The 26379-nt window shown below is 53.5% G+C and overlaps 1 protein-coding gene across 1 annotated transcript; it reads right to left on the bottom strand.

Annotated features, from left to right (window-relative positions):
* Window positions 1–1998: 1998 nt before the first annotated feature.
* Window positions 1999–16403, bottom strand: LOC116951371 (serine incorporator 1-like). The gene is made up of 10 exons (XM_032969902.2): window positions 16188–16403; window positions 13975–14136; window positions 13237–13430; window positions 12284–12363; window positions 10947–11084; window positions 10115–10284; window positions 8248–8338; window positions 7251–7431; window positions 6134–6403; window positions 1999–5544 (listed from the first exon to the last, which is right to left on the bottom strand). Exons 1-10 carry the CDS (start codon window positions 16224–16226, stop codon window positions 5406–5408), a joined length of 1464 nt encoding a protein of 487 aa, XP_032825793.1. The 5' UTR covers window positions 16227–16403; the 3' UTR covers window positions 1999–5405.
* Between the last annotated feature and the right edge of the window lie 9976 nt (window positions 16404–26379).

Raw genomic sequence — 26379 nt, 5'->3', positions numbered from 1 at the left:
AGCGCAAGAGCGCTGCGGTGACGTCCCTTGCCATGTCGTGCCGAGTTCCGGCTGTCGTGTGTCTTGTCTCTTATGGGGAACGGTGGCGCAGTGGTGAGCGCACCGTCCAAGGTTCAAGCTAAACCACAGCCCGCTGAGCGGCGTAGCTCGTTTTGTTTTTTAGAAGCGACCTGGCGAATCGCAAATGACAGCTCAACGGAAGTGGCTTAGCCACGTGGGAATTGATGGTAGCAGCCAAATACTCTGGACGCGTGGACCTTGATTCTAAATGTGGAGGGAACAAAAAAAAAACCGGGGGACCCGGAGAAAAATCCACAGGCGGGAGAGACACGCGGACTCCAAATATAGAGCAGGCGTCAGGGTCGAACTCACGACCTCCTGTATACGGGGCGAGGTAGTTAACATCTCCTAGCCACCGTGGTGATGATGAGACACGTGGACTCCAAATATAGAGCAGGCGTCAGAGTCGGGGTCGAACCCACGACCTCCTGTGAGGTAGTTAACATCTCCTAGCCACCGTGATGATGAGACACGCGGACTCCAAATATAGAGCAGGCGTCGGGGTCCAACTCACGACCTCCTGTATACCCGGCGAGGTAGTTAACATCTAACCACCGTGGTGATGATGAGACACGCGGACTCCAAATATAGAGCAGGCGTCAGGGTCGGGGTCCAACTCACGACCTCCTGTATACCAGGCGAGGTAGTTAACATCTCATAGCCACCGCGACGCCCCAAAAAGCCAAAAGGGGCACGGAGCCGTGGTGATGAATATCGAGACCCTGGTGGAACACACCCCAGACAACAAATATCCCCCGTATAGCCTCAAGACTTTTGGGGGCAAGTGCTGCTAGCGAGCGCCTACGAAGGCCGGCACGTTGTCAACGGGGGACAGGGTTTGTGGAGGTAGTACCACGCCCGGCCGCCTTTGTCTTCCCGATGTTTACCCACCGCAGCAGGAACACGTGCACCGAGCCAGGCGGTGGGTGGCGCACGCGACTGACCCAGAACTCTGGAGGCAGCAGCAAGGGGTTGGTGGATCACCACACAGATCATTATGATGATGATGTGAAACTCTCCCTTTCCTGTGGGCATGGAGAATGAGGAGCCGCCGTACCCTGGCGACTCGCCAGGAGAAAGTGGCACAGCAAAAATGTGGACTCTACAGGTTTACGTCTGTATGGGATAGTGTATAAAAAGTGTTTAGGATAGTCTATGCCCTATGGGATTGTCTATTGGATAGTCTATGGGATAGCGTATGGGATAGCGTATGGGATAGTGCTTCCGTCTTCCGCAGGTGTATTTCCTCCCGCACGTATAATAAACACCCGTCATTAATCGGCTGATAACACCTTAATAGAGGACTGCCAGCGCTTGGGCGACCTTTGGGAGCGCCGCCTCACTATGTAGCAGCTGCTGCCTTTCCACTTGTCTGTGGTTCATCCTCCTGGTGCCTCAGGAGTCTCTACGAGTCGTCCTCCAAGTCGTCCTCTCTCCCAGAGTCGTCCTCTCTCCCCCTCCAAGTCGTCTCCTCTCTCTCCTCTCCCTCCGAGTCGTCTTCCGACTCAAGAGTCCTCTCCCTACGGGGAGTCCTCCTTCCACGAGAGCGAGGAGCGGATAACGTGAAGCAGCGATGTGGCGTTTCGGAGCTCACATCGCTCCCCTTCCTCACAAAGACAAAGATCCCCCGTATAGCCGTACCAGACTGTTGGGGCAAGTGCTGTTAGTGAGCACCTATGGAGCCCGGAACGGCACACGAGGGGGTGGGTGGCCAACACCACGCCCGGCCGCCTTTGTCTCCCCAGTGACGATGTTTACACGCCGCACCAGGTACTCATTTGAGGCCGAGTCTACCTAGGGGAGGCCCAGGACCAGTTCAGATAATCGTCACTGGTGTTGGCCGTGAGCGGGAATCGAACTCGGGCCGCTCATAAACGTACGCACACGCGGGCACACACACACACACACGCACCCCTTTTACAAACTCGCACGGCGATGAACAGCGAACACTTTATTTTACTTTCCGAAATCAGCATTGTATTCAAAGCGTGCTCCTGTACCGCACCGGGACGACGAAGTACTCGTGACAGCACAGCGTCGTCAACTCGCCGTACCCACCGATTACTAAGAACTCCCCAAGTGATCATAACAAAGCAATGCACACACAACAAAACAGCGGATAGCATCGTGTACAGGGTACAGACAAGGAGTGGTGCAAGTACAGGCAGTCATGTACTCACAAAATTCGACTTACGAACTTTGAGAGACACGAACAAACCCGTCCGTATGTCCAGTTGCCTGTTCGGACTAAGAGTCGTAAGTTCAACCGCCGTGCAATAGATGGCGGCGGTGGTATCTACATCTACAGAACGTGAAGAACCAGTGGCATCTACATCTACAGAACGTGAAGAACCAGTGGCATCTACATCTGCAGAACGTGAAGAACCAGTGGCATCTGCAAGAACGTGAAGAACCAGTGGCATCTACATCTACAGAACGTGAAGAACCAGTGGCATCTACATCTACATAACGTTTAGAACCAGTGGCATCTACATCTGCAGTACGTGAAGAACCAGTGACATCTACATCTGCAGAACGTGAAGAACCAGTGGCATCTACATCTGCAGAACGTGAAGAACCAGTGGCATCTACATCTGTAGAACGTGAAGAACCAGTGGCATCTACATCTTCAGAACGTGAAGAACCAGTGGCATCTACATCTGCAGAACGTGAAGAACCAGTGGCATCTGCAAGAACGTGAAGAACCAGTGGCATCTACATCTACAGAACGTGAAGAACCAGTGGCATCTACATCTACATAACGTTTAGAACCAGTGGCATCTACATCTGCAGTACGTGAAGAACCAGTGGCATCTACATCTACAGAACGTGAAGAACCAGTGGCATCTACATCTACAGAACGTGAAGAACCAGTGGCATCTACATCTGCAAGAACGTGAAGAACCAGTGGCATCTACATCTGCAAGAACGTGAAGAACCAGTGGCATCTACATCTACAGAACGTGAAGAACCAGTGGCATCTACATCTGCAAGAACGTGAAGAACCAGTGGCATCTACATCTACAGAACGTGAAGAACCAGTGGCATCTACATCTGCAGAACGTGAAGAACCAGTGGCATCTACATCTACAGAACGTGAAGAACCAGCGGCATCTACATCTGCAGAACGTGAAGAACCAGTGGCATCTACATCTACAGAACGTGAAGAACCAGTGGCATCTACATCTACAGGAGATTATAAAACTTTTAAAGCCATCCCCCCCCCCCGTGTTTAGTGTACACGCCGTACAACACGTTTCTGAATCGACGGGAGTAAAGTTGGACTTGTGAACAAATCGACTTACGAACAAGACCTCTGGAACCTAACTCGTTCGTAAGTAGACGGCACACCATCGTCATCCCGCCGCGTCCACCAATTACCAACTCCCCAAGCGTGATTATAACAACGCAATGCACATGCAACAGGGCGGATAGCATTGTGTGCAGGGTACAGACCAGGGGTGGTGCATAGTAGTGGTGGTGTTGGCTCATCGTGGGTGGGAGGGGGGTCTAAGCATAAATCAATTAAGGAGGTTACCCCCACGCCCACCCCTCCCCCCTGCCCCCTTAAGTGTATAAACGCCCAGTGAGATGAAAGGGATTTAAGAGAGGAGACAAACGTGGGGCGAAGTCAGAGACACGTAGACAAGGAGATCTATGGTGAGATGACAAGCTGAGAGACACAGCCAAGACAGAGACACGTGAGTGAGAACGAGCACAGAGAGAGAAATGAAGGCAAGCGAAGACAGACGTCGACACGAGAGAGATGAGAGATGTAGCGCGTCTAAGAGAAAAATAGAGAGATGCGCTGTGATGACCAGCGAGATACAGAACGTGCAAGAGAAACTTTTTTTTAATTAGCATTTTTTATTTGAGCTCATTTTACACACCACCTGTTATTTAATATGCAATGGAACCCCCCCCCCCCCCTTCAACCACCACTCGGTGACCACCACCACCTTAGCTCTTACTTGGGGAGTTGCCGATGCCCAGTGCCGGCCACCACCACCACCACTACCGGGTGGTCAAACCTCCCGAGCCTCCGAACCTCCTAGGGCCAAGAGCCACACTGGGGTTGTCATAGTCCACCCCCGGTTTTGTTGAAGCCGGTTGGCTGTAGAGATCTGCGGAAGCGTGCCCCAAGTGCGACCAACCATTGCTTGGCTTCTGCCGCCCGAGCGCGAGTGCCACTGGGACGGCGCTCTAGACGCTTCCGCAGATTTTCTCCCCTCGTATCGAATCAAAGTTACGGTCCTGTCTATTGAAAAAGTTTAGAAATCCGCGGTTGCTTCCTCAGATTTCCCCCCCTCCCCCTCCCCCCCACGTGTCAACTAAAGTTATATTTCAAAGTTAATAATAAGCTGTGTCTCGAAGCAGTGGTATATGAAGTGATCAGGGGGGCATGGTTTCGCCACCCCTGGTATATACTGCGTGTGTGCCCGTGTGTGTGTTTACGTATGTTGAACTTCTTTCGCACCGTACGTAGCCAACCGTGCTAGTCGGAGGTGCGGTGCGGCGTGCGTGCGCACTCACCACGTAGAAAAATATTCACTGCGTTTCCACGCACAAACAAAATGCGCTAATCTCTATCCAGTGGCGCAGAGCCAGTGGTGAAAATTCCACATTCCTATGACGAGGGCCGCACGAACGTACGTTAACGTGTGTGTGTGTGTCGCCGTGTTTGTGTGCGGGTACGAGAACCGCAGGTTGGCGGCGGTCAACCGGGGAAGCCTTCAGCCAGCAGTGGATTGACCATGGCTCCTTCCTTTCACGACGATGCTGGTAGTATACACAAGCGGCTTAAGCTTTTGGACAAAATCTTTCCTGCCATAGGAATGTGGAATATCCAACGTCCCTCTCTGAAACCTGCCGAAACGCTACACACCCAGCCACAAACAAAAAAAGCCCCTTGGTGCAGGGAGACGTGTGTGCGCGAGTGAGCATGTGAATATGTGAGCGCGTGTGTGTGCGTGCACGTGCGTCGAGTGGTAGTGTAGTGGTTAGTGCAAGGCTGCGCTACGAACCCGGCGACAGAAGATCGATTCCCGCTCACTGCCACCAACACCGGTGACGATTATCTGAACCGGTCGTGGGCCTCCCCGAGGTCGACCCAGCCTCAAATGAGTACCCAGTGGCGATGTGCACAAACATCGCCACTGGGGAGACGAAGGAGCTGGCCACCCTAGCCTTGCATGTGCGCGCGCGTGTGTACGCGTGCATGTGTGTGCGTGTACGTGTATGTACGTGCGTGTACGTTTGTGTGCGCGTGAAAAGCATCGGTGCTGACCCCGGGTACAGCCCGTGACCCAGTGACCTGGTGGCGCACCCGGTGACCCGATGACCCATCAGTCGAACTCGCGGTCGGACAGAATGAGCGGGGCGATGAGGGTCCAGGTGTAGAGACCCAGGCAGATCCAGCTGCTGGAGATTTTGACCCAGACGGACGGCCAGGACGTCACCATCGTCTTGCCGTCCACGTCCGGCCTGGTAGAGGCACAGTGGGGGGGGGGGGGAGGGGGGGTGTGGAGAGGAAGGGGAGAGAGATGGAGGGGATAAACAGAGACACAGACAGAGATAGGTATGGGAAGCGGGGAGAGATGGAGGAGAGTCAAGCCAGGCTCCAAACCGTCATATGCTGCTGCTGCTGCTGGTCTCACAAGACGGATGAATCTGGCTCGGGGCCCAGCAGGGCCAGGGCTGGGCCTTTATGACTAGTTCACCACGCGTGACGTCAGTCGGTACGTGGTGAGGACACAGCGTCACTACCATGTCACCCTACACCGCTTCTCCACTCGTTCACCACGGGTGGTTGACAGTTGGTACGTGGCGAGGTCACAGTGTCACTACCGCGTCACCTGCACCGCGCGTCTCCACTCATTCACCGCGCTTGACGTGAATCGGTACGCGGTGAGGACACGGCGTCACTGCCGCGTCACCTGCACCGCGGTCTCCACACCACGGCTCGCGTACCTCACCGGTAAGTAAAGGGGAAAAACCCCAACGTGGCGCCTCCCGGCCCGGCTCGGCTCGGACGTGCACGGCGGAACGGCAGCGGTGCTGGCGGAGCGCTCACCGGTACCAGTTGGTGAGCGTCATCATGATGTAGAGCGAAGCGAGGCACATCAGGAAGTGGAAGAAGCAGTAGCTGTAGGTGACACCGCCGGCCTCGTTGTCTTGGGCTCGACGCACCGCGCCACTCTCCTCGTCGCCCTCCTCGCCCTCCGACCCGCTCCCCGACTTGACGGCGACGCCATCGTCCGCGGCGCCGCCCTCGTTCACCAGCACCGACTCGTCTCCCGACAGCGTCAGCCGCCCCACCTGGCTGTGGCTCGACGTGCGGATGCTGGGGAGGGGGGGGGGGACGCAGGCAGAGACGGGGAGAGAGATGGGGAGACGGGGAAGGATGGTGAGAGAGAGAGAGAGAGCAAGACGGGGAGCAATGTGAGAGATAGAGATGGAGGCAAAAAATGTGAGAGGTGGAAATACAAACAGACATGATCACCACCATCTCTATTAAGACCACCAGCACCACTACCACCTTCATTACCAGTAGCACCTCCATCTCAATTACTGCCACTACCTCCATAAACACCACCACATATTATTGGTCCTTTCGGTAAAGTCACGTAGAAGGGAAACAATAAAATAATAAAAATATAAAATAAAATTATCACGACGTTTCGACTGCAACACAAGCAATCATCATCAGGTGTGAAAACCACAGCAAGAAAATCTAATGATGATTGCTTGTGTTGCAGTCGAAACGTCGTGAGAATATGGTTTTATATTTTTATTATTTTATTGTTTCCCTTCTACGTGACTTTACCGAAAGAACAAAGAATATGAATCCGTGCAGTCACGAAAACTTTAAATAAAAAATACCACCACTATTATCAACAGCACCTCCACGAGCAGCACCACCTCCTATTAGGACCACCAGCACCACCAACAACACCACCCACCAGCACTAACACCACCACCAACACTACCATCAGCACCATCAGCACCACCACCACTAACACCACCATCAGCATCACCAGCACCACCTCCCATTACCATCAGCATCACCACCACCATCAGCACCACTATCAGCACTACCAACTCCAGCACCACCAGCAGCACTACCACCAGCATCACCACCACCACCACCACCACAGCCAGGGTGAGCAGCGGGCGGTGTCTCGGCTCACCTGGAGTAGAGGACGCACAGCAGGTAGACGACCAGGCCGACGATGCTCTGCGCGTCCCACCACTGCGGCGACTGCGGCACGGCGGAGGTCGTGGGGGCCGGGGTCGTGGCGTTCACGTGGCCCCCCGCGCCCCCCGCGATGGTCGTCATCAGCGACATGAGGCTCGGGTTGCAGGTGCGCTCTGCGCGGGGAGGAAAAATGTAAATGCAAGTCGTGCACGGTCTCGTTCCTCGAGAGATTTCAACGGCCGAATCAGGATCGTTATTTAAACGGGAGAAGGAATCCAACGAGCTGTAAAGCTCTTTTTCACAGATGTCCTGTCGGGGCACGGGGTCACAATGTTACGACACAACAAACGCGACAAAAACACCAAGTGCAAAATATAGGAAAAAGTAAACACTTAAAAAAGGAAATTTAACTAAACAATGTTTATCTTTTGATTTAAAGCTTTTGTGACGGCAGTAATTCATATTCTTAGCTCTTTCGGTAAAGTCACGTTGAAGGGAAACAATAAAACATATATAAAACAATAAAAATTCTCACGACGTTTCGACCATAACACAAACGGTCATCATCAGGTCATCAGGTGATGACGACCGTTTGTGTTATGGTCGAAACGTCGTGAGAATTTTTATTGTTTTATATATATTTTATTGTTTTATTGTTTCCCTTCAACGTGACTTTACCGAAAGAGCTAAGAATATGTTTATCTTACCAGGTAAAGCCCACTGAGCTACTAACTTATTTTTCAGAAGCGACCTGGCCACAAATGGTAGCTCAACGAAGCGGCTTATCATCACGTGGAAATTTATCGCAGCAAAATAATCCGAAATAAACTAAAATGCACGTTTCAAAAATGATGAGGGAAAAACCGGAGGACCCGGATAAAAAAATATATATAATTCCACGTGACCACGGCGAGGGAGACCAATGTGGGGCACGTCAAATAAATAAAGCGTACACGTTAACAATTTCGCGCATCGTTCGCAATGGGTACCTGGCTCACTGCTCATCGCCGACCAGGTGAGGTACATGGTGTAGAGGGTGATGATGGAGGACTGCAGCAGGCCCGAACGGGGCTGCCCCTCCTACAAAGACAAAGAGAGAGGCCCCCCCCGTGTAACCCCTTGCGACAAGTGCTGCTCACAAGCAGCAGCACCTATGGAGGCCCGCACGGCGCACGACAGGGTGGCATGGCCACAACCACCATGCTCAGGGCTGATACTGTTTACACACCGCACCAGGTGCATGTCCTTTTGAGCCGGGGTCAGCCGAGGGGTAAGGCCCAGGACCGGTTCAGATAATCGTCAGTGACATTGGCCGTGAGCGGGTATCGAACTCGGCCCGCCGGGTTGGTGGCGCGGCGCGATAGCCGCCGCACTGCCGCTCCCCACCGTGCCCCGCCACTGCGCACAAAGACAAAGATCCCCCGTATAGCCTTGAAGAAAATGACGGGGGGCAGCACCACACAGCGCCCGGCCGCCCTTTGTGTGTTTCCCCGGTGTCGACGATTTACACACCGCAGCAGGTCAGCAGGTACCCATTTTATTTCAGGCCGAGTTGACCGAGGAGAAGCCCAGGGTCAGGCGTGGATGGCGTCATCGTGTTTGGTCCCTCGTAACCTTGCTCCACTTAACAAGGAGGGGGTTTAACCTCTCGTCTAAAGCACCGTCAACGGTGCTGTTTGTGGCTGGACGCTTGGTGCTTTTGGGCCTCATACGGACAGGAGTTGGGTGAAGACCGTGAAAAAAGTAATGCTCTCGACAATTAATAACCAATCGCTCACTCAGCCCTCTGCGAGACGCACGCAAGAGCGGGTTGGGGTGACCAGGACCACGTGCGGCAGCCTTCGTCACCCCAGCGCCGATTGTTTACACACCGCAGCGGGTGCTCACAAAGCGTGACAATCGGACAGGATGTTTCGTTTGAGATTGCGTCAGACGTAATAACAATGTTAACTTGTACCGTTCCATCACACAGTCCTCGCTCATTGCTCTCGTAGAGAGTGCGACTCCCAGAGGCGCCAGGAGGAACCGCAGACGAGGAGGGAGACAGCCACCATGCGGTGGCGAGGAGCCGGCGCTACCAACGATTGCCCAAGCTCTGCGGTCCTCCGGCTATTAAGGCGTTATCGGTCAATTAACGGCGAGCATTTGTATGTGGGAGGAAACGGACCAGCCGGAGAGAAACCCGCGCGTGCGACGGGTAAAACACTCCATCCCGTAAGGATGTACATGAGTCCACACATTTTGCTGCCTTCAGTACTGCCCGTTTAATTTATAGCGAGATGCAGAGGAAAGTCAGAAGCAACGATCCAGGAGGGCAGAACGACTTCCCGGACTGACTTTCTGTACTGAAAGAATAACAATAATTGTACTGGATCGGGACACCGTGCGAACGTGTGTGCGCGAGCGTGTGCGAGCGTGTGCGAGCGTGTGCGAGCGTGCATGTATGAGCACACGTGCGTGTATGTGCATGTTGGGGAGCGATAGTGTAGCGGTTAGCGCGCTGCGCTATGAACCTGGCGACCCGAGTTCGATTCCCGCTCACGGCCAACACTAGTGACGATTATCTGAACCGGTCCCAGGCCTCCCCTAGGTCGACTCAGCCTCAAAATGAGTACCTGGTGCGGTGTGTAAATATCGCCACTGGGGAGACAAAGGCGGTCGGGCGTGGTGCTGGCCACCCACCCCCTCGTGTACCGTTCCGGCCTTCATAGGTGCTCGCTAACAGCACTTGCCCCTACAGTCTGTTAAGGCTATATGGGGGATCTTTGTCTTTGTTTTTTTTGTATGTGCATGTGGGCACGCGTGAGTGTGCGCGAGCGTGCGCGCGCGAGCGTGAGCGTGTGTGACACCACGTGCCTGGATCTTGGGCAGCACGGAGGTGATGGAGATGGCGAGGCAGAGCAGCATGTTGACGGAGACGAAGGCCTTGTTGGCGACGCAGCTCTCGTGGCCGGCGTAGAACAGGAAGAAGAGCACCACGGCCACGAGCGACACGGCGTAGCCCAGCACCGTCACCGTCATGAGCGCTGCGAGGGGGGGCGCCCACTCGCGCCAGTTACGGCACCATGCCAGTCACCGCCCCCCCCCCATCACCACCCCCGCGTCAGGTCGCACACGCGCTGCGCGTTATGGTCTATAGCGTTCACCGTGCGCGCCGAATGGGGGCTGGTTGGTGAGCGGGTAAGCAAAGGAATGACGAGCAGGTGGGCGAGTTGGCGAGTTGGCGAGCGGAGGAATGGGCAGGCGGGTGAGAGGGTAAACAGAAGTGGGCGAGCCGGTGAACGGGAAGGTGAGCAAGCAGGTGAATGGGTGAATGCATTAGTGGGAAAGTGGGTGAAGAGGTGAGCAGGTGAGTGGGTAAGCAGGAGCGAGGTAAAGTGGACAGGTAAGCGGGTAAATGGGCTAGTGGATGAACTAGTGAAGGAGTGAGCGTCAGAGCAGGATGGCAGGTAGGCGAGTGAGCGAGTGGGAAGGGTGAGCGAACGGGCAGGGTGAGCGGGCAGGGTGAGCGAGCGGGCAGGGTGAGCGAGCGGGCGGGTGAGCGAGCGGGCGGGTGAGCGAGTGGGTGAGCGGATGGGCAGGTGAGCGAGCGGGCGGGTGCGAGAGTGGGCGGGTGAGCGAGCGGGTGAGCGGACGGGCAGGTGAGCGAGCGAGCGGGCAGGTGAGCGAGCGGGCGCGATCGACTTACCCGCATACCAACAGCGTGAGTTTCCCTCCTCCATCCTCTCGATCCAGGACTCGTTCCAGGAGTGGGCAAAGTCCACCAGGAGGATGAGCTGCATGAGGATGAAGCAGAACGCTCCGACCATGCCGACGTAAAACCACGCTGGGGGAGGGTGTCACCGGGAGGGGGGTGGGCGGGCGGTGGGGGGGGGGGGGTGGCGGGCGGTGGGGGAATGGTGGGAGGCGGTGGGAGGAGAGACAAAGTTACAATGCTACCACTTTATTGATGGGCGGTACCGTTACGTTTCGAAGGGGTAGAAGTCATTTACTCTCGAAAATGAGAATGATCCCAGAGTTCTCGTCCTGGTTGAACGAAATAACCAACGGCGACGATAATAAACATACGCCCACACCAGAGCAAGTCCTCCGTTTACTTTTGGGATGCGTCCTTGGAAAATGTGACGTCAGGCGAAACAACGTCAATCGAAACCCATTCTACCGTTACATTTAGTGTATGTTCCCGGGAGTAATTTTGTGGTCAAAATTTTGTAGACGAAAATATTAGGTACCAAAATACAATTAAAAAAAGGATACTCAAAAGATATGATAGAACCAGTTTAAATATATAATGTAATAAGAGTACTCTCCAGAGATGGGCTGCAGGAGAGAAGGTCGCACAGTATCCAGTATGGGTATTAGGAAACCACGAGAGCTACGCACTTTTAAATTTCGGTTGAAAACTCATTTATTTAGAGCTGCTTTTTGGGATTAGCTTGTCCTTTCCATGCACCTCCGGTTGGCTACGTACGGCGTGAAACAAATTCAACATAGTACACATACGTGCCGAAGTTGACAAACACCGAGGGGTGATAGCCCACTAGGGGGCGCCGTGGTATAGCGAATCAATGCAGTTTAAATCGAAGTTCACCATACTGCCACTTTTTTTTTATTTTTACCAGGTGAGGCCCACTGAAGAAGCGACCAGGCCATACACAAATTATAGGCTCAATGAAGTGGCCCATCATTATGTGGCAATTTCTAGCAGCCGCCAAATACTCTAAACGCGTGATCTCGATTCTAAACGTGGAGGATAAAAACCTAAAATCCACGCGACCACGGTGAGAGACAGACATGCGCAAACTCCAAATATACATCAGGCATCAAGGGTCGGGATCGAACTCGCGACCCTCTATATACCAGGCGAGGGAGTTAACATCTCCTAGCCACCGCGGCGCCCCTTCTTTACCTTCCCTAACTCATTGGGCGATGTTCTAGCGGAGGCGACGTAAATAGGGGGCGACGTAAACAGAGGACTTCCTGTCGTGGTTTGTTGCGAAGGGTTCAACCCTCTTAGCCACTCACCGGTGGTGAAGCCGCCTTTAGGGATGAAGAAGGACCCGACCAAGATGCCGACGAGCAGGAGGAATTTGAGCAGCCAAAACCTGCAGAAGAACAGACGGCGTAAGTGGGGGGGGGGGGGAAACTGCTGTGTATTTTCAACGCTCTCTCCGACGACGGCTGCAAAAATTCACGTGCGCCGGCTCTGTCCGTCCCTGTCATTCCGTTGCGGTGGGGGGTAAACGGTAATTCTTCAGCCGGATGGCGGTGGCTACGCTGCCTGCAATCCACCGGCACCGTGCCGGAGGCAGCAGCGAGGGGCTGGAGGATCACCGCAACAAATGGTGTGAGAATCCCTTCCCGTGGGTGGGCGCCAAGGAGGAACAGTACTCCTGGCTCGCCAGGAAAAGGCAGTGCGACAGGGTGCGGACTAATATCATTTGGCTAATGGCGATAAACCGAGTGGCGATGGCTACGCTACCCGTGGCCTGTAACCCAGCACTGTGGAGGAGGCAGAGAGGGTTGGTGGATCACACACAGATGTGAAACTCCCTTCCCGTGAGCAGTGTATGAATGTCTGAACTTCTTTCTTGCCGCATGTAACCAACCGTGCAAACCGGAGGTGGCGGGGGAAGGACAACAGACTAAACACAAAAAGCAGCGTTGAGGAGGAGCCGAACCCTGGCTCGCCAGGAGCAAGCGGCATTGGAAAATGTGGAATCCATCTATTCCGTCTGTATGGGATTGGTATATCCCCCCTCCCACACGTGCGTTTTCTCCAGGTACTCCGGAGGAAACCCATTATCGGTGCGGCATCTTCTCCTAGGCAGAGCTAGGGTACCGGCTGCCTACACGGTGCCGGGTCACAGGCATGAGGGCCACCGCACCGCCCCCGGCTACGGGCGCCGCTATGAGGACCGTTCGCCATGATCCACACAACGATTGCTCGGCCGCGGCGCGTGTCTCCCGCCACGGACCCGTTGTGCAGGTAGGCGCGAGGGTCGCGGCTCGTCTTCACGTTGATGGTGATGATCGACAGCAGCAGGAAGAAGACGGAGAGCGAGAAGCACACGCGGTACACGGCCTCGTATCCCACGAGCGCGTCACAGTTCACGTAGCCGTGCACGCCGGGCACCTGCGTGCCGGCGCCGCCATGGCACAGCGCTGGCACCTGCGTGTTGCCGGTGTCGGGGGGGGGGCAGGCAGAGGGCAGGAAGAGGGGGAAGAGATGGGCAAGCGCGCACACACACACACGCGCACTATGAGTGGCAATATACTCACGTGGGGAATACAATGCAACATCATCCACCCGATGCTGAAACTACTGCAGGCTGCGGCCTTGCGCTACGTGAATGATAGCGGAGACACCGAATGTACCGACGATTTAATTTGAAAGACAAGGATCCTCAAATGTCCTTTAACAGGCTGTTGACCCAAGTGCTGTTTATAGCGAGCAGCACCTATGAAGGCCGGCACGGCACACGAAAGGGTGGTGTGGACAACACCACGCCCGGTGGCCTTAGTCTCCCTAGTGGCGATGTTTACACACCTCACCAGGTACTCCTTTGAGTCGACCTAGGCCCGGCTCGGGTATAATCGTAAATGGTGTCGGCCACGAGCGGGACTAAAACTCCGGTCCCCGGGGTTCGTAGCGCAGCGCGCTAACCACTACACTACCGCTCCCCACAGTAACACACGCGCACGCAGTCACATACCTTCTTGAGCTGATTCTCGAGCCCCGGTGCCAGCATCACGGCCGCCATGATGGTACCAAGCAGCAGGAAGAAGGCGTAGACGAGGCGCGTCACCGTCGACGTGCGGCCGCTGGGGCAGCAGCTGCACAGCAAGCAGGACGCACGGCCACACAGGCACGGGATCTGTGGGGGCGAGGAGGGGGGAGGGAGGGAGGGGGGCGAGAGAGGGCGGCGAGGAGGGGGGCAAGGGAGGGGGCGAGTGAGGGGGAGCGAGGGAGGGGGGCGAGTGAGGGGGGCAATAAGGGGGGCGGGGAGGGGGGCGAGGGAGGGGGGCGAGGGAGGGGGGCGAGGAGGGGGCCAGTGAGGGGGGCAATAAGGGGGGCGGGGAGGGGGGCGAGGGAGGGGGGCGAGGGAGGGGGGCGAGTGAGGGGGGCAATAAGGGGGGCGGGGAGGGGGGCGAGGGAGGGGGGCGAGGGAGGCGGGAGAGGGGGGCGGGGAGGGGGGCGGGGAGGGGGGCAATAAGGAGGGCGAGTGAGGGGGAGAGTGAAGGGGGCAATAAGGGGGTCGGGGAGGGGGGCGAGGGAGGGGGGGCGAGGGAGGGGGGGCGAGGGACGGGTGGGCGAGGGACGGGGGGGCGAGGGACGGGGGGCGAGGGAGGGGGGCGAGGGACGGGGGCCAGGGAGGGGGCCAGGGAGGGGGGCCAGGGAGGGGGGCCAGGGAGGGCGCGAGAGGACACAAGGCAGGTACAGACAGCATTAGGCCATTATGAGCCCCGTCTCCAACTAACCACAGAACTCCTCTTACACACGTCCCTATTATCCGTCCCTCCTATTGTCCGCCAATCCTATTATCCATGGCCGATGTAGCGTCCAAAAAAAAAACACCTAACACCGGTGGCCCTATTCCTTGCTGTTGTGTCTAAAAATATCCCCGTAAGTATTTGCGAAATGGCAAATGATAGGACCCGCGCCAAGTTTCATCCTATTACATGCGAACTCAATGACCCGAAAACACTAGAACTTGTGATTAGACCGTATTCTCGAAGTGCAGCGAGTTGATGGTCTCAGCCCTGTACTCTTTGGTTCTATTCGGTAAAGTCACGTAGGTAAAAAAATAAAACAACAAAAATCACGACGTTTCGGCCACAACACAAGCGGCCTTCATCAGGTGAAGGGATCAGGCTGTCTCGAGGACAGCGCTGGAGTGAAACACAGCCACGCTCAGAACGCGGACCTTTAAGCTGTGTGCGAGTAAACAAGGTGCCTTGACAAAGCAATTAGCATAAAAATTAGAATTTGATTGGCCGACTTATCATAGAGGTGGTGTACATGCGGGTGGACTTGCCGTTTGGCGCGGGGGGGAGTTTACCTATTGATGGTGTGAAAAGGGAATTTATAAGAGCTGCGAAAGTTTGGGGTGCCACTACTTGAAAAATATACTGTACCATTGAAATTAGTTTCAATGGTACAGTTCCAATGGTACAGGGGAGGGTCTCAGCCTGGTCACCAGTGGCTTAGATAGAGACCCACCGACTCGTATAGATTCAGAGATAATGAATCAATGACTAAAAATACACGCATTCCGAATACGAGGGCCATCGTGTTTTTGTACAGTTTGTTGCTGTAACGTCCTTACCCCGTGCCCCTCACTCCCGGACACGTGAAAGGACGCTTTATAGCTCATCGGATTCCTCCCGTATAAAATATTGCAGATTTTTTTTTTTTTAATCTGAAACGTGGCCATTATTTGTTGTTAATTTACTCAATTGTCTGTGGCGGGTTTAAAGACGCATTTACATCGAGGCGATCTTACCCAAAACACCTCGCTATCAGGGGACACACGTCTTGAAACGCGGCCACCACGAACACCGTCAAATGCCTCCTCGTGGACCACCACCATTAAGAGGCGAGACGTTCAAGAAGCCCTCCACCCCTCAGACGAGGCCGGCGAGGGGGACCCTTCGGGACGCCGAGTCATGCGGCTCCCTGGAGGAAGGCCTCCCGTAAACCCCCGCACTGGGGAGGGCGCGGCAGAGGCGGGTGGCGTGGACGAGGGAGGCCTTGTTCATACAGCAGCGGATTGACCATGGCTGCCGACGATTATTACGACGAGGACGACGAGGAGGGTGACAATGAGCGCGAGGGAGCTGGCCGTGATGAGCGCGTCCGCCCTGCCTGCCGCCCGCTCATAAAACAAACAAACAACAAAAAAATAACACTAAAATCTCAACTCACCCAGCTCGCAATGGAACAGATGCCAATCGCGGCTCCCATGGCGGCGGGTGGAACGTCGGCTCCTCTTGCGACGACTTCTTAGTTCTAATTTATACTCCTCCTGCTGCTGCTCGTGGTTGTTGTTGTTGTCGCTGCTTGCTGCGTGCGACGCGGGGAAGGGGAATTCCGTAATTGCTCTTCCGAGTTTACGTGCGTGGTGACGTCACGGCGCAGGACCGACGTAATGACGTACGCGACCTCGTGCAGAGTTTACGTGCGTGATGACGTTGCAACGCTGACGGAATGACGTAAGCGACGCGATGACGTACGCGACCTCGTGCCGAGAGTTTCACGTGCGTGATGACGTCGCGACGCTGACGGAATGACGTAAGCGACGCAATGACGTACGCGACCTCGTGCCAAGAGTTCACGTGCGTGATGACGTCACGACGCTGACGGAATGACGTAGGCGACGCAATGACGTACGCGACCTCGAGCCGCGGATACGAAGGTAGTGCGTGTCACGGCGCGGGACTGACGCACTGACGTACGCAACCGTAATGACGCACGCAAACTTTTGCCCGGACAGCCGCGTCTCTCGACAAAGACACGTACGCGGTTGTTGTTACGTCATCACGCACGGCGGTGTTGTTTACATACGTAAAGTTACGGTGACGCCATTACGCACGGCGTCTTCCCCCCCCCCTTCACCACCCAAGGGTTACGGTGACACAATTACGTGCGATTGGCAAGCGAGGTAAACAACGCGATGACGTCATCGCGCATTTATTGCTGTTGTCGCACGTCACGTAATAGTGTTGGTTGACGTCACCGCTGTGACACCAGCTTACACGTCTACGGTGACGTCATCACGCGCGAGCGCCGCTATGGTAACGCCTCGATTGTACCACCTTGTCAATAAAAAACAGGGGACATCAACTGACCGAGATTCAATGAACGTTTTTGCAAATAACATCTTTGCCACGCGAATGCTCGCTTTTATATTGTACAGATAACTTAGACTGAAAATAGTTTCGTAACAAATGGCTGATTTTAGTCCTAAGCGATGTGAATTTAGAAGATTGAGTTTCAAAAACCTCTCCCAGCCCCCCCTCCCCCCTCCTGAGCTCGCAGTTGGTAGGGGCACGATTGTGTAACAGGTCAGGGGTTGCGAGGCGGCTGGACGCGCTGTCACTCCGCGCTGCGGTGATGGTTTGCCCTGCAACTGATCTCGTTCGCATTGTGACGGCGATCGCCTTGTATCGTCAGTCACGTTAGTAAATTGTCGATCGCGTTGTTATCGTCAGTTCACATCGCGGCGGTAACAGCGAGGGCGGGAGCGAGAGCGACGCCGCTTCAACCCGAAGGCCCTCGCCTCAATCGCAGCCCAAAAGGCGGCCCTGTATGTGAGCGGTGAGTCGTACGCAGAACTTTAAAGCTTGCGTGACTGCAGGGAATTAATATTCTTGGTTCTTTCGGTAAAGTCGCGTAGATAGAAAGCAAAAATCGAAATTAAAAGCAAAAATAAAACCCCACGACGTTTCGATGGCAACGCAAGCGGTCTCTGCTTTTCTCTCCACCTGAAGAAGGCCGCTTGTGTTGCGATCGAAACGTCGTGGGGGGGTTTTTTTGTGCTTTTAATTTAGATATTTTTTTGTTTTCTATCTACGTTACCTTTTACCGAAAGAACCAAGATTATGCGTTACACAGTATCTATAATGTGATCACAGCTGACTTTACACAACAGTTATTATTGTTTTGATTTAAAGCTTTCGTGACTGCAGTAATTTATATTCTTAGCTCTTTCGGTAAAGTCACGTTGAAGGGAAGCAATAAAATAATAAAATATATCTAAAACAATAAAAATTCTCACGACGTTTCGACCATAACACAAACGGTCGTCATCAGTTTGTGTTATGGTCGAAACGTCGTGAGAATTTTTATTGTTTTATATATTTTTTATTATTTTATTGTTTCCCTTCAACGTGACTTTACCGAAAGAGCTAAGAAAATAGTTATTATTGTTAAATAATTGGCGAGAATGCTGTTGTTACTCACTAGGTGTGACTAAGTTTATGTTGATTACGGTACCGCATTGACATTGTTAATGCATTAACATTGTTAATGCGGTACCATATTAACATTAGCTTTATATTGTTCGTATCAATAATGGCTTTTGTTCGGATTCTATTTACTCGCTTTGACGGAATTGCTGCTATGATTTGCACGTTCGCTCTGCTCCGTAAGTGATCAAATAAACGTGGTTTCATCTTCTTTGGTTCTTTCGGTAAAGTCACGTAGAATGAGAATAAAATAATAAATTGATAAAATAAAATAACAATGATATTCTCACGACGTTGCGGCCACAACACAAGCGGCCTTCATCAGGTTGTGTTGTGGCCGAAACGTCGTGAGAATTTTTATTGTGTTATTTTATTTTATCAATTTATTATTTTATTCTCATTCTACGTGACTTTACCGAAAGAACCAAAGAAGACGAATCCTTGCAGTCACGAAAGCTTTAAATCGAAATTTAAACGTGGTTTCGTTTCGTCTGCACCGTGTTTGCGTGTTGAACTTTGACGAAGCCGCCGACCGTGATAATCGGTGGTGCCGGATGGAAGGACAACTAACACGAACACAGTTCTAAAGAGTTTGTTAATCTAGACGAGGATGATTTAAAAGTTGCCCCGCTCCCGGTGGCTTCCTATAACATCGGAAGGGGAGAGCGTTCCAGACGGCCCGCAGAAGCGCGTCTGAAAGAACGCGATGCTGTAAGTTTTCATTTATTTGGTATAGCCCCTGTGAGCCATTCGGCTCTTGAATCGTGTGCAACCGCAAAAAAAAACATGAACAAGAAAAACATCTTAAAGCGACCATCATTTGTGGCAAGCGCTTGTGTTTGTGGCCGAAACGTCGTGAGAATTTTTATTGTGTTATTTTATTTTATCAAGTTATTATTTTATTCTCATTCTACGTGACTTTACCGAAAGAACCAAAGAAGGTGAATCCTTGCGGTCACGAAAGCTTTAAATCGAAATCTTAAAGCGACTTCCAGGGAGAAATAAAAAAAACCCAGCAAAGTCTTCCAGAAAAAGCACCGGACATGAACGCTGTGTGCAAAAAAACTCCCAGTGGGATGCCGTGACCAGCGGAGTTTGCGTGATGGTTTACGCTCCTCGGACGAGATCAGCAAGGTTACACATGTGTGTTTGTTGAACTTATTTCGCGCCGATAAAAGAGCGTTATAACTCAGTGGGCCTCACCTGGTAAAATTAAAAAAGTGGTAGTATTGTAGAGTGTACTTCCATTTGAACTGCATTGATTCGCTATGCAACGGCGCCCCCTAGCGGGCTACCACCACTCGGGTGTTTAAAACTTCGGCACGTATGTACGTACGTACTCTTGTTGAGCTTCTTTCGCCACCGTACGTAGCCAATCGCGTTCATCGGAGGTGCGGCTGAAGGACAATAGACTAAACACAACAAGCAGTTATAAAGAAATTAGTTTGTCAATCTAGATGATGATGACGATTTAAAAGTCTCGCAGCTCCCAGTGTCTTCCTAATATCGGAAGGAAAGAGCGTTCCAGACGGCCGCAGAATCGCCATCCGAAAGTGCGCTATGGGGTGACCACCGTCTTTCTGCGATGGTTAGCAGCCGCTGCTGCTGCTGCTGCGAGGATGAGCAGAGTTCGCGTGATGGTTTGTGCCCCTTGACGAGATCGGGGAGGGGGGGGAGGGTGTTGTGGTTCATTTGTGGCAAGCGCTATGTGTGTGTGCAATGCGTGCGAACCTTGTAAGGTATTCGTTCGGCAACCGGAAGCCAATGCAGCTCGGCGAGCAGTGGACGGTACACGTTCGAACCCTACAGTACCCGTCGCGACCCTTGACATCGTCCCTCCACTCAAGTCCATCGCCCCGTGTGTCTTCCTTGTTTGACTCCGCCTGGGCCCATGTGTCTCCAAGTCCGTGTCACTGCGTGTGTCCATGCGTTTGTCCATGTGTCTCTCTTGTCTCCCGCTGGCCCCATGATGCATCTCTAAGTCTCTCTGTCCTTATGTGTGTCAATGTGTTTGTCCCATTGTGTTCCCATCTGAAACTATCATGTGTACCAATATGCTTGTCTGTCTGTCTCGATATGTCTCTATGTATTGCCGTGTCTCTATGTATGTCCCTATGTATGTGTGTTTATGTCATGTGAATCAATCCTTATGTATCTCCATGTGTCTCCCTATTTATGTGTCCCTGTGTCTTTGTTGCTATTTGTCCTCGTGTGTCTCCGTGTATATGCCTTCAATTGTCAGTGTACATGTCTCTGCTTTTATGTGTCCCCATGTATCTCTGTTTGCCTCTGACCCCATTCCTCCCCATTTATTTTTGCCCCTATATGCTACCATGTGTCTCCAGCTATATGCCTCCCCATGTGTGTGCCTGTCCATGTGTGTGTGTGTCCATGTGTGTGTGTCCCTGTCCATGTGTGTCTGTCCCTCTGTATTCCCACATCTCTTTGTCCATATGTTTCAAATTCTATCCTGTGTGTATGTTTGGAGGAGCGGTAGTCTAGTGGTTTGCTCGCTAGCAATACGAACCCGGTGACCCGAGTTCGATTCCCGCTCATGGCCAACACCAGTGACGATTATATGTGAACCGATCCTGGGCCTCCCCTAGGTCGACTCAGCCTCAAATTAATACCTGGTGCGGTGTGTAGACATCGACACTGGGGAGACGAAGCAGGCCGGGAGTGGTGCTGGCCACCCACCCCCTTGTGTGCCGTGCCGGCCTTCATAGGTGCTACTCGGTAACATCACTTGCCCCAACCGTCTGTTGAGGCTATACGGGGGGATCTTTGTCTTTTGTGTTCTCATCACCACCACCACCACCACCACCCCTACCGTGTCTCCACAGAGACGCCGGGGCGTGCCACGAATCCTGCCATCTCCCTCGATGTCCCGTCGTCCTCCCGCGCACCACCACCGTCGTCACCACTAATCCTCCTCCTCTTCCACTTCACCATCCGCCTCCTCTGCCCAGCGGCCCCCCCCCCCTCTGCCCCCCCCCCCCCTCCTCTGCCCCCCGCGGTGCCGATGAGCGCGTACGAGCGTTCGCTGTGCCGCTTCGTGGACGCCGGTCGCTCGGGCCGGCGGAACGCGTTGCCCGACATCATGGCGGCGCCGTCCTCGGTGGGCACGGCGGGCCTCTCGGAGCAGCTGGCGCACGCCCTCACGCTGCTGGGGCCCGGTACGCTCTCGGCACCGCGGCGTCGGCGAGCGTGGGACGCGCGCAACCGCAACAGGGCGGGCGCAGGCGGGGGAGCGCACGCGCGCGACCGGCGCCAGAGCGAAACGGCGACGCGGGATGCTCAGCGCTCCAAAGCGCACGGTGACAGAGCGAGCGACTCGCCGTGGGGAAGGTTTGCGAGTTCAAACTCTGGTTTTGGGGTTGGCCTCGGCTTATCGTCCCGCCGGGGTCGTGAGAATTGGTACTGCTCTTTGGGGAAGCCAGCGATGGTCGTGCCATGGATAGGCTTTCACCCCCGCCACAGGAACGTGAATTTTCCACGACTGGCTCTGCAGGGCTGCACACGGGAGATGGGCCATGATGTCTCAATGCTCACTTTGAGTGCCTACTGAAGGCTGCGCCTGCAGTGATAGCAACGGCAGCAGCCAGACAGCCACACCTAACCCAACGGATGCACCTACTGCAACAGCAGTACTAGCAAGCAAGAGCCAACAAAAAACCAGCAGTAACGCACTCACAGCAGCGCTAACAGCGGTAGCACCATTTACTCTTATCATAGCAACAGCAGCTCCAACAGTTACGTAGTCGGCCTCAACATTTGCTTTTTGATAGGCCCACATGGTACGCATGCATTTGTGTCTGTGTACATGCGTGGGGATCGGTAGTGTAGCGGTGAGCTCACTCTGCTACGAACCTGGCGACCCCATTTCGAATCCCGCTCGCAGCCGACATCGGTGACGATTTATCTGAACTGGTCCTGGACCACCCCTAGGTTGACTCAGCCTCAAATGAGTAGTTGGTACAGTGTGTAAAGATCACCGCTCAGGAGACCAAGGCCTGGTGCTGGCCACACAACCCTGTCGTGTGCCATGCCAAACACTTGCCCCAACAGTTTGTTTCGGCCATACGGGGGATTTTTGTCTTTGTTGTATGTCTTCATGTGTGTCTTCGCATGTGTGTGTCTATATGTGTCTTGGTGTGTGCTTGTTGTTCTAGGAGAGCCACCGACTGGCCTGACTCAGGGTTGTCTTCAGAGCGATGGCTCGGCGGCCAGGCTCGGAGACGGAACGGAACCCAAGCGATGAGGGTTTCTCCACCGGCCCCTTTGCACAAGTCTAGGGAACACTGAACACTAGTCACACTGAACACAAGTCACACTGAACACTAGTCACACTGAACACTAGTCACACTGAACACAAGTCACACTGAACACTAGTCACACTGAACACAAGTCACACTGAACACAAGTCACACTGAACACTAGTCACACTGAACACTAGTCACACTGAACACAAGTCACACTGAACACTAGTCACACTGAACACTAGTCACACTGAACACTAGTCACACTATTCACACTGAACACTAGTCACACTAGTCACACTGAACACTAGTCACACTGAACACTAGTCACACTGAACACTAGTCACACTGAACACTAGTCACACTGAACACCAGTCACACTGAACACTAGTTACACTGAACACCAGTCACACTGAACACCAGTCACACTGAACACGAGTCACACTGAACACCAGTCACACTGAACACTAGTTACACTGAACACCAGTCACACTGAACACTAGTTACACTGAACACCAGTCACACTGAACACCAGTCACACTGAACACGAGTCACACTGAACACCAGTCACACTGAACACTAGTTACACTGCACACTAGTTACACTGCACACTAGTCACACTGAACACTAGTCACACTAGTCACACTGAACACCAGTCACACTGAACACTAGTCACACTGAACACTAGTCACACTGAACACTAGTCACACTAGTCACACTGAACACTAGTTACACTGCACACTAGTCACACTGAACACTAGTCACACTATTCACACTGAACACTAGTCACACTAGTCACACTGAACACTAGTCACACTGAACACTAGTCACACTGAACACTAGTCACACTGAACACAAGTCACACTAGTTACACTGAACACCAGTCACACTGAACACCAGTCACACTGAACACGAGTCACACTGAACACCAGTCACACTGAACACTAGTCACACTGAACACTAGTTACACTGAACACTAGTCACACTGAACACTAGTCACACTCGTCACACCAGTCACACAGAACACTCAATCGAACATAAAATGCACACACTCGTCACAGGCATACTGGACACGACTCGATAGCACATTGACCACGATGCAGGTACACAATTAACACTAGGCAATGTAATACTGAACACTTACCCAAGTGTCTTTAGAAAACTATTCAAGTTCTTACTGACCACGAGTCAAAATGAATGCTATTCAGCTACACATTGAACAATGCTGAACACTATGCAGATGTATACTGCACACTGGTCAAACTGTGCATACATAACACTATTCAACAGCATACTGAACAGCGTTCACATGGCATATTGAACAGTGTTCATGAGCTTACTGAACACTTCGGTTGCATAAGCATACTGAACTAATGCAAACTGAACACTACCTATAATCAACATTATGCAGGTGTGTACTTAACACAAATGATACCGAACACTACTCACTGGCAAACGGAACAATCAAACTGGCGTATACGGAACTCTATTCAATAGCATGCTGAGCACTATGCAGTTGCTGATTGAACACTAATCACATGGCACACAAAAGCCATATTGAACACTAGTCAACTAGCCAAGTGCACAGTGACCACTAGTTAAGTGCATGCTGACCACCACTAGTCATGCTGAACGCTTGTCCAGCGCACACTTTCGGTTGGGAATTGGCCAAAAATCCCGAGCCTCGAGACTTGGTGAGGCTTTTGCTGGGTAAAACAGCGCAGGAGCCACTGTTGTTTTGGGCGGTCATTCACGGGAGCAAAACTTGCACAGAGCTCCGGTCGAACCTCTCCCGCGCACAGAGAGACCCTACGATTGATCTTTCGTACGGGATCGACGGCATTGTTAGCGAGCACCTTTCAAAGCCGGAATGGCACGCGAGGGCGCCAGCATTTAAGGCTAGGTCCACCTAGGGGAGGCCCAAAATAGCTTGCCGGTGATGTTTGCCACGGCCAGGAATCAAACCCGGGTCGCTGGGAAAATGCAGCGCAGCGTGAAACCCACTGCCCTACAGCTTAAGACAAAGACCCCCGTATAGCCTTAACAGGCATTTGGGGCAAGTGCTGTTCGCGAGTACCCATGGTGGCCGGCATTGCACACCAGGGGGTGAGTAGCCAGCACCACGTCTCCCTAGTGGCGATCTTGACACACCGCACCAGGTCCCCATTTGAGGTTGAGTCGACCTTGGGGAGGCCCAGAAACGTTTTCAGATAATTATCGTGACCGGTGTTGGCTGTGAGCACGAATCAAACGCGGGTTCGCTGGGTTCATCGCGTAGCACGCTTGCCACTATGCCACCGCTCCCCGGGCTTAACGCAGACAAATATTCCCCTTGTAGCCTGAGCAGACTTTGGGGAAAGTGCCGTTAGCGAGCACCTCAGCTTAACACGCGCACGCGCACAACGCGCCTCGCGTACGCACAATAGCACGTGCTCATCTCATGCGTAGAAGGTACGCGCATCTGCACACAGCTCTTAACTGGACGAATAACACACAAGCACGTAGCTGCACACGTGACACGCGCTAACTGGAAGGGAACAACAGAACAGGGGCCATAGTTTCGCCTTTTGTCTCGCGGCCTCTGCAAATATTTATTTTGTTTGCCGATCGGAGATAACGTTTTGGCAACATTTTCCAACGAGCAGTAGAGGCTACTGCGATCGATTCTCTCGCCTTGTGCTCTGCCTCGGAAATTTACCGTCGCAGCCACTTAGTCAATTCGCTGCTGGGGGTTGGGGTTCTCGCCCCCCCCCCCCACTGCCTGCCGCACAACTCGTGCGGGTTGTCTGACCATACTTCACCACCCTGGGTCGGTGTGTGCGGCTGGTGGAGGCTGAGGGGGTGGGGGGGGGTCGGGGAGCACCCGCGGGTGATGGGAGCACAGAAGCACTGCGCAGCGATTGACTTTTGCCGGCGTTTTTCTTCCATTTCCCACCCGTAAGAGCCTATAGCAACTTGTTTTGGTGCGCGGGGGTCGCCCATCCAATCACTGTCCAGGCTCAAACCCCCGCTTAGCTTCTGATGTTAAATGCTTTTTAAAAAAAAAAAATTGTTCGCTTGGTATTTCTGTCGTCATGGCAACGCGAGGCTATCGCGAAGGTGAGGCGTTTGGGTTACGTGACGTGTTGGCGCCTCACAAAATATAGTCGTGTAAAGTCACGGATTGATATAGTCGGCTAGTACAGGGGGTGTGATGTTTGCGATGTGGCGTTTACGCTCCTGGGCGAATCTTTTTCAAACTCGGAAAATATGATCTCTTAAGTGTCCATCGTGAAGGATAACTCGGCGTAGTATTTAACGGTTAGTCACACCAGCGGTATTGACCAGGGCAGCCGCTGGGCTTGAGCCACGGACCTCCGGCGACTGGTGATGGCGCGGTTTTGCGAGCTTGTGGTGAACGTTGGCAGTGCCGAGTGATCTCCCGCATTAGAGAGGCTCAAGCAGAGGCTATGGATGCTTGTTGCACCAACTTCAAAGCACCGACCATGCATCGCACGCACATGCTCCCAGGGGCTGTGGGGAGTGGGAGCAGGGGCTGTGAAATGGGGGGCAGGGGCTGTGGGGAGGGAGGGCAGCGGTTGTGGGTAGCAGGGTCAGGGGCTGTGGGGAGCGGGAGCAGCATCTGTGGGCAGGGAGGGCAGGGGCTGTGGGTAGTGGGGGCAAGGGCTGTGAGAAGTGGGGGCAGCGGCTGTGGGGAGGAAAGGCAAGGGTTGTAGGGAGTAGGGGCAGGGGCTGTGGGGAGCGGTTGGCAGGGGCGCTGAGGAGGGGGGGGGGGGGGGGCAGCGGCCAGGGCAGCGGCTTCGTTGTCCTCTGGATACACTCGCCCCCACCATAGCAATGTGGAACTTCCAACCGCAGGCTCATGGCTGTGTGTGCAAAAAAAACCGAGAT

This window comes from Petromyzon marinus, chromosome 43 (genome assembly GCF_048934315.1).
Source record: "Petromyzon marinus isolate PM22_M1 ecotype Great Lakes invasive population chromosome 43, UKy_Petmar_22M1.pri1.0, whole genome shotgun sequence".
Lineage (NCBI taxonomy): Eukaryota > Metazoa > Chordata > Hyperoartia > Petromyzontiformes > Petromyzontidae > Petromyzon > Petromyzon marinus.
The sequence above is the reverse complement of the archived record's forward strand: the minus strand, read 5'-3'. Positions and strand labels throughout refer to the sequence as shown.

Coding starts and splice junctions, on each gene's coding strand:
- LOC116951371 (XM_032969902.2), bottom strand. CDS start 16,226: ATGGGAGCCGCGATTGGCATCTGTTCCATTGCGAGCTGG. Junction 11,085..12,283: donor TAAAGGCGGCTTCACCACCG/GTGAGTGGCTAA, acceptor ACCCTCCCCCAG/CGTGGTTTTACGTCGGCATG. Junction 10,285..10,946: donor CTCACGCTGTTGGTATGCGG/GTAAGTCGATCG, acceptor CCCCCCTCGCAG/CGCTCATGACGGTGACGGTG.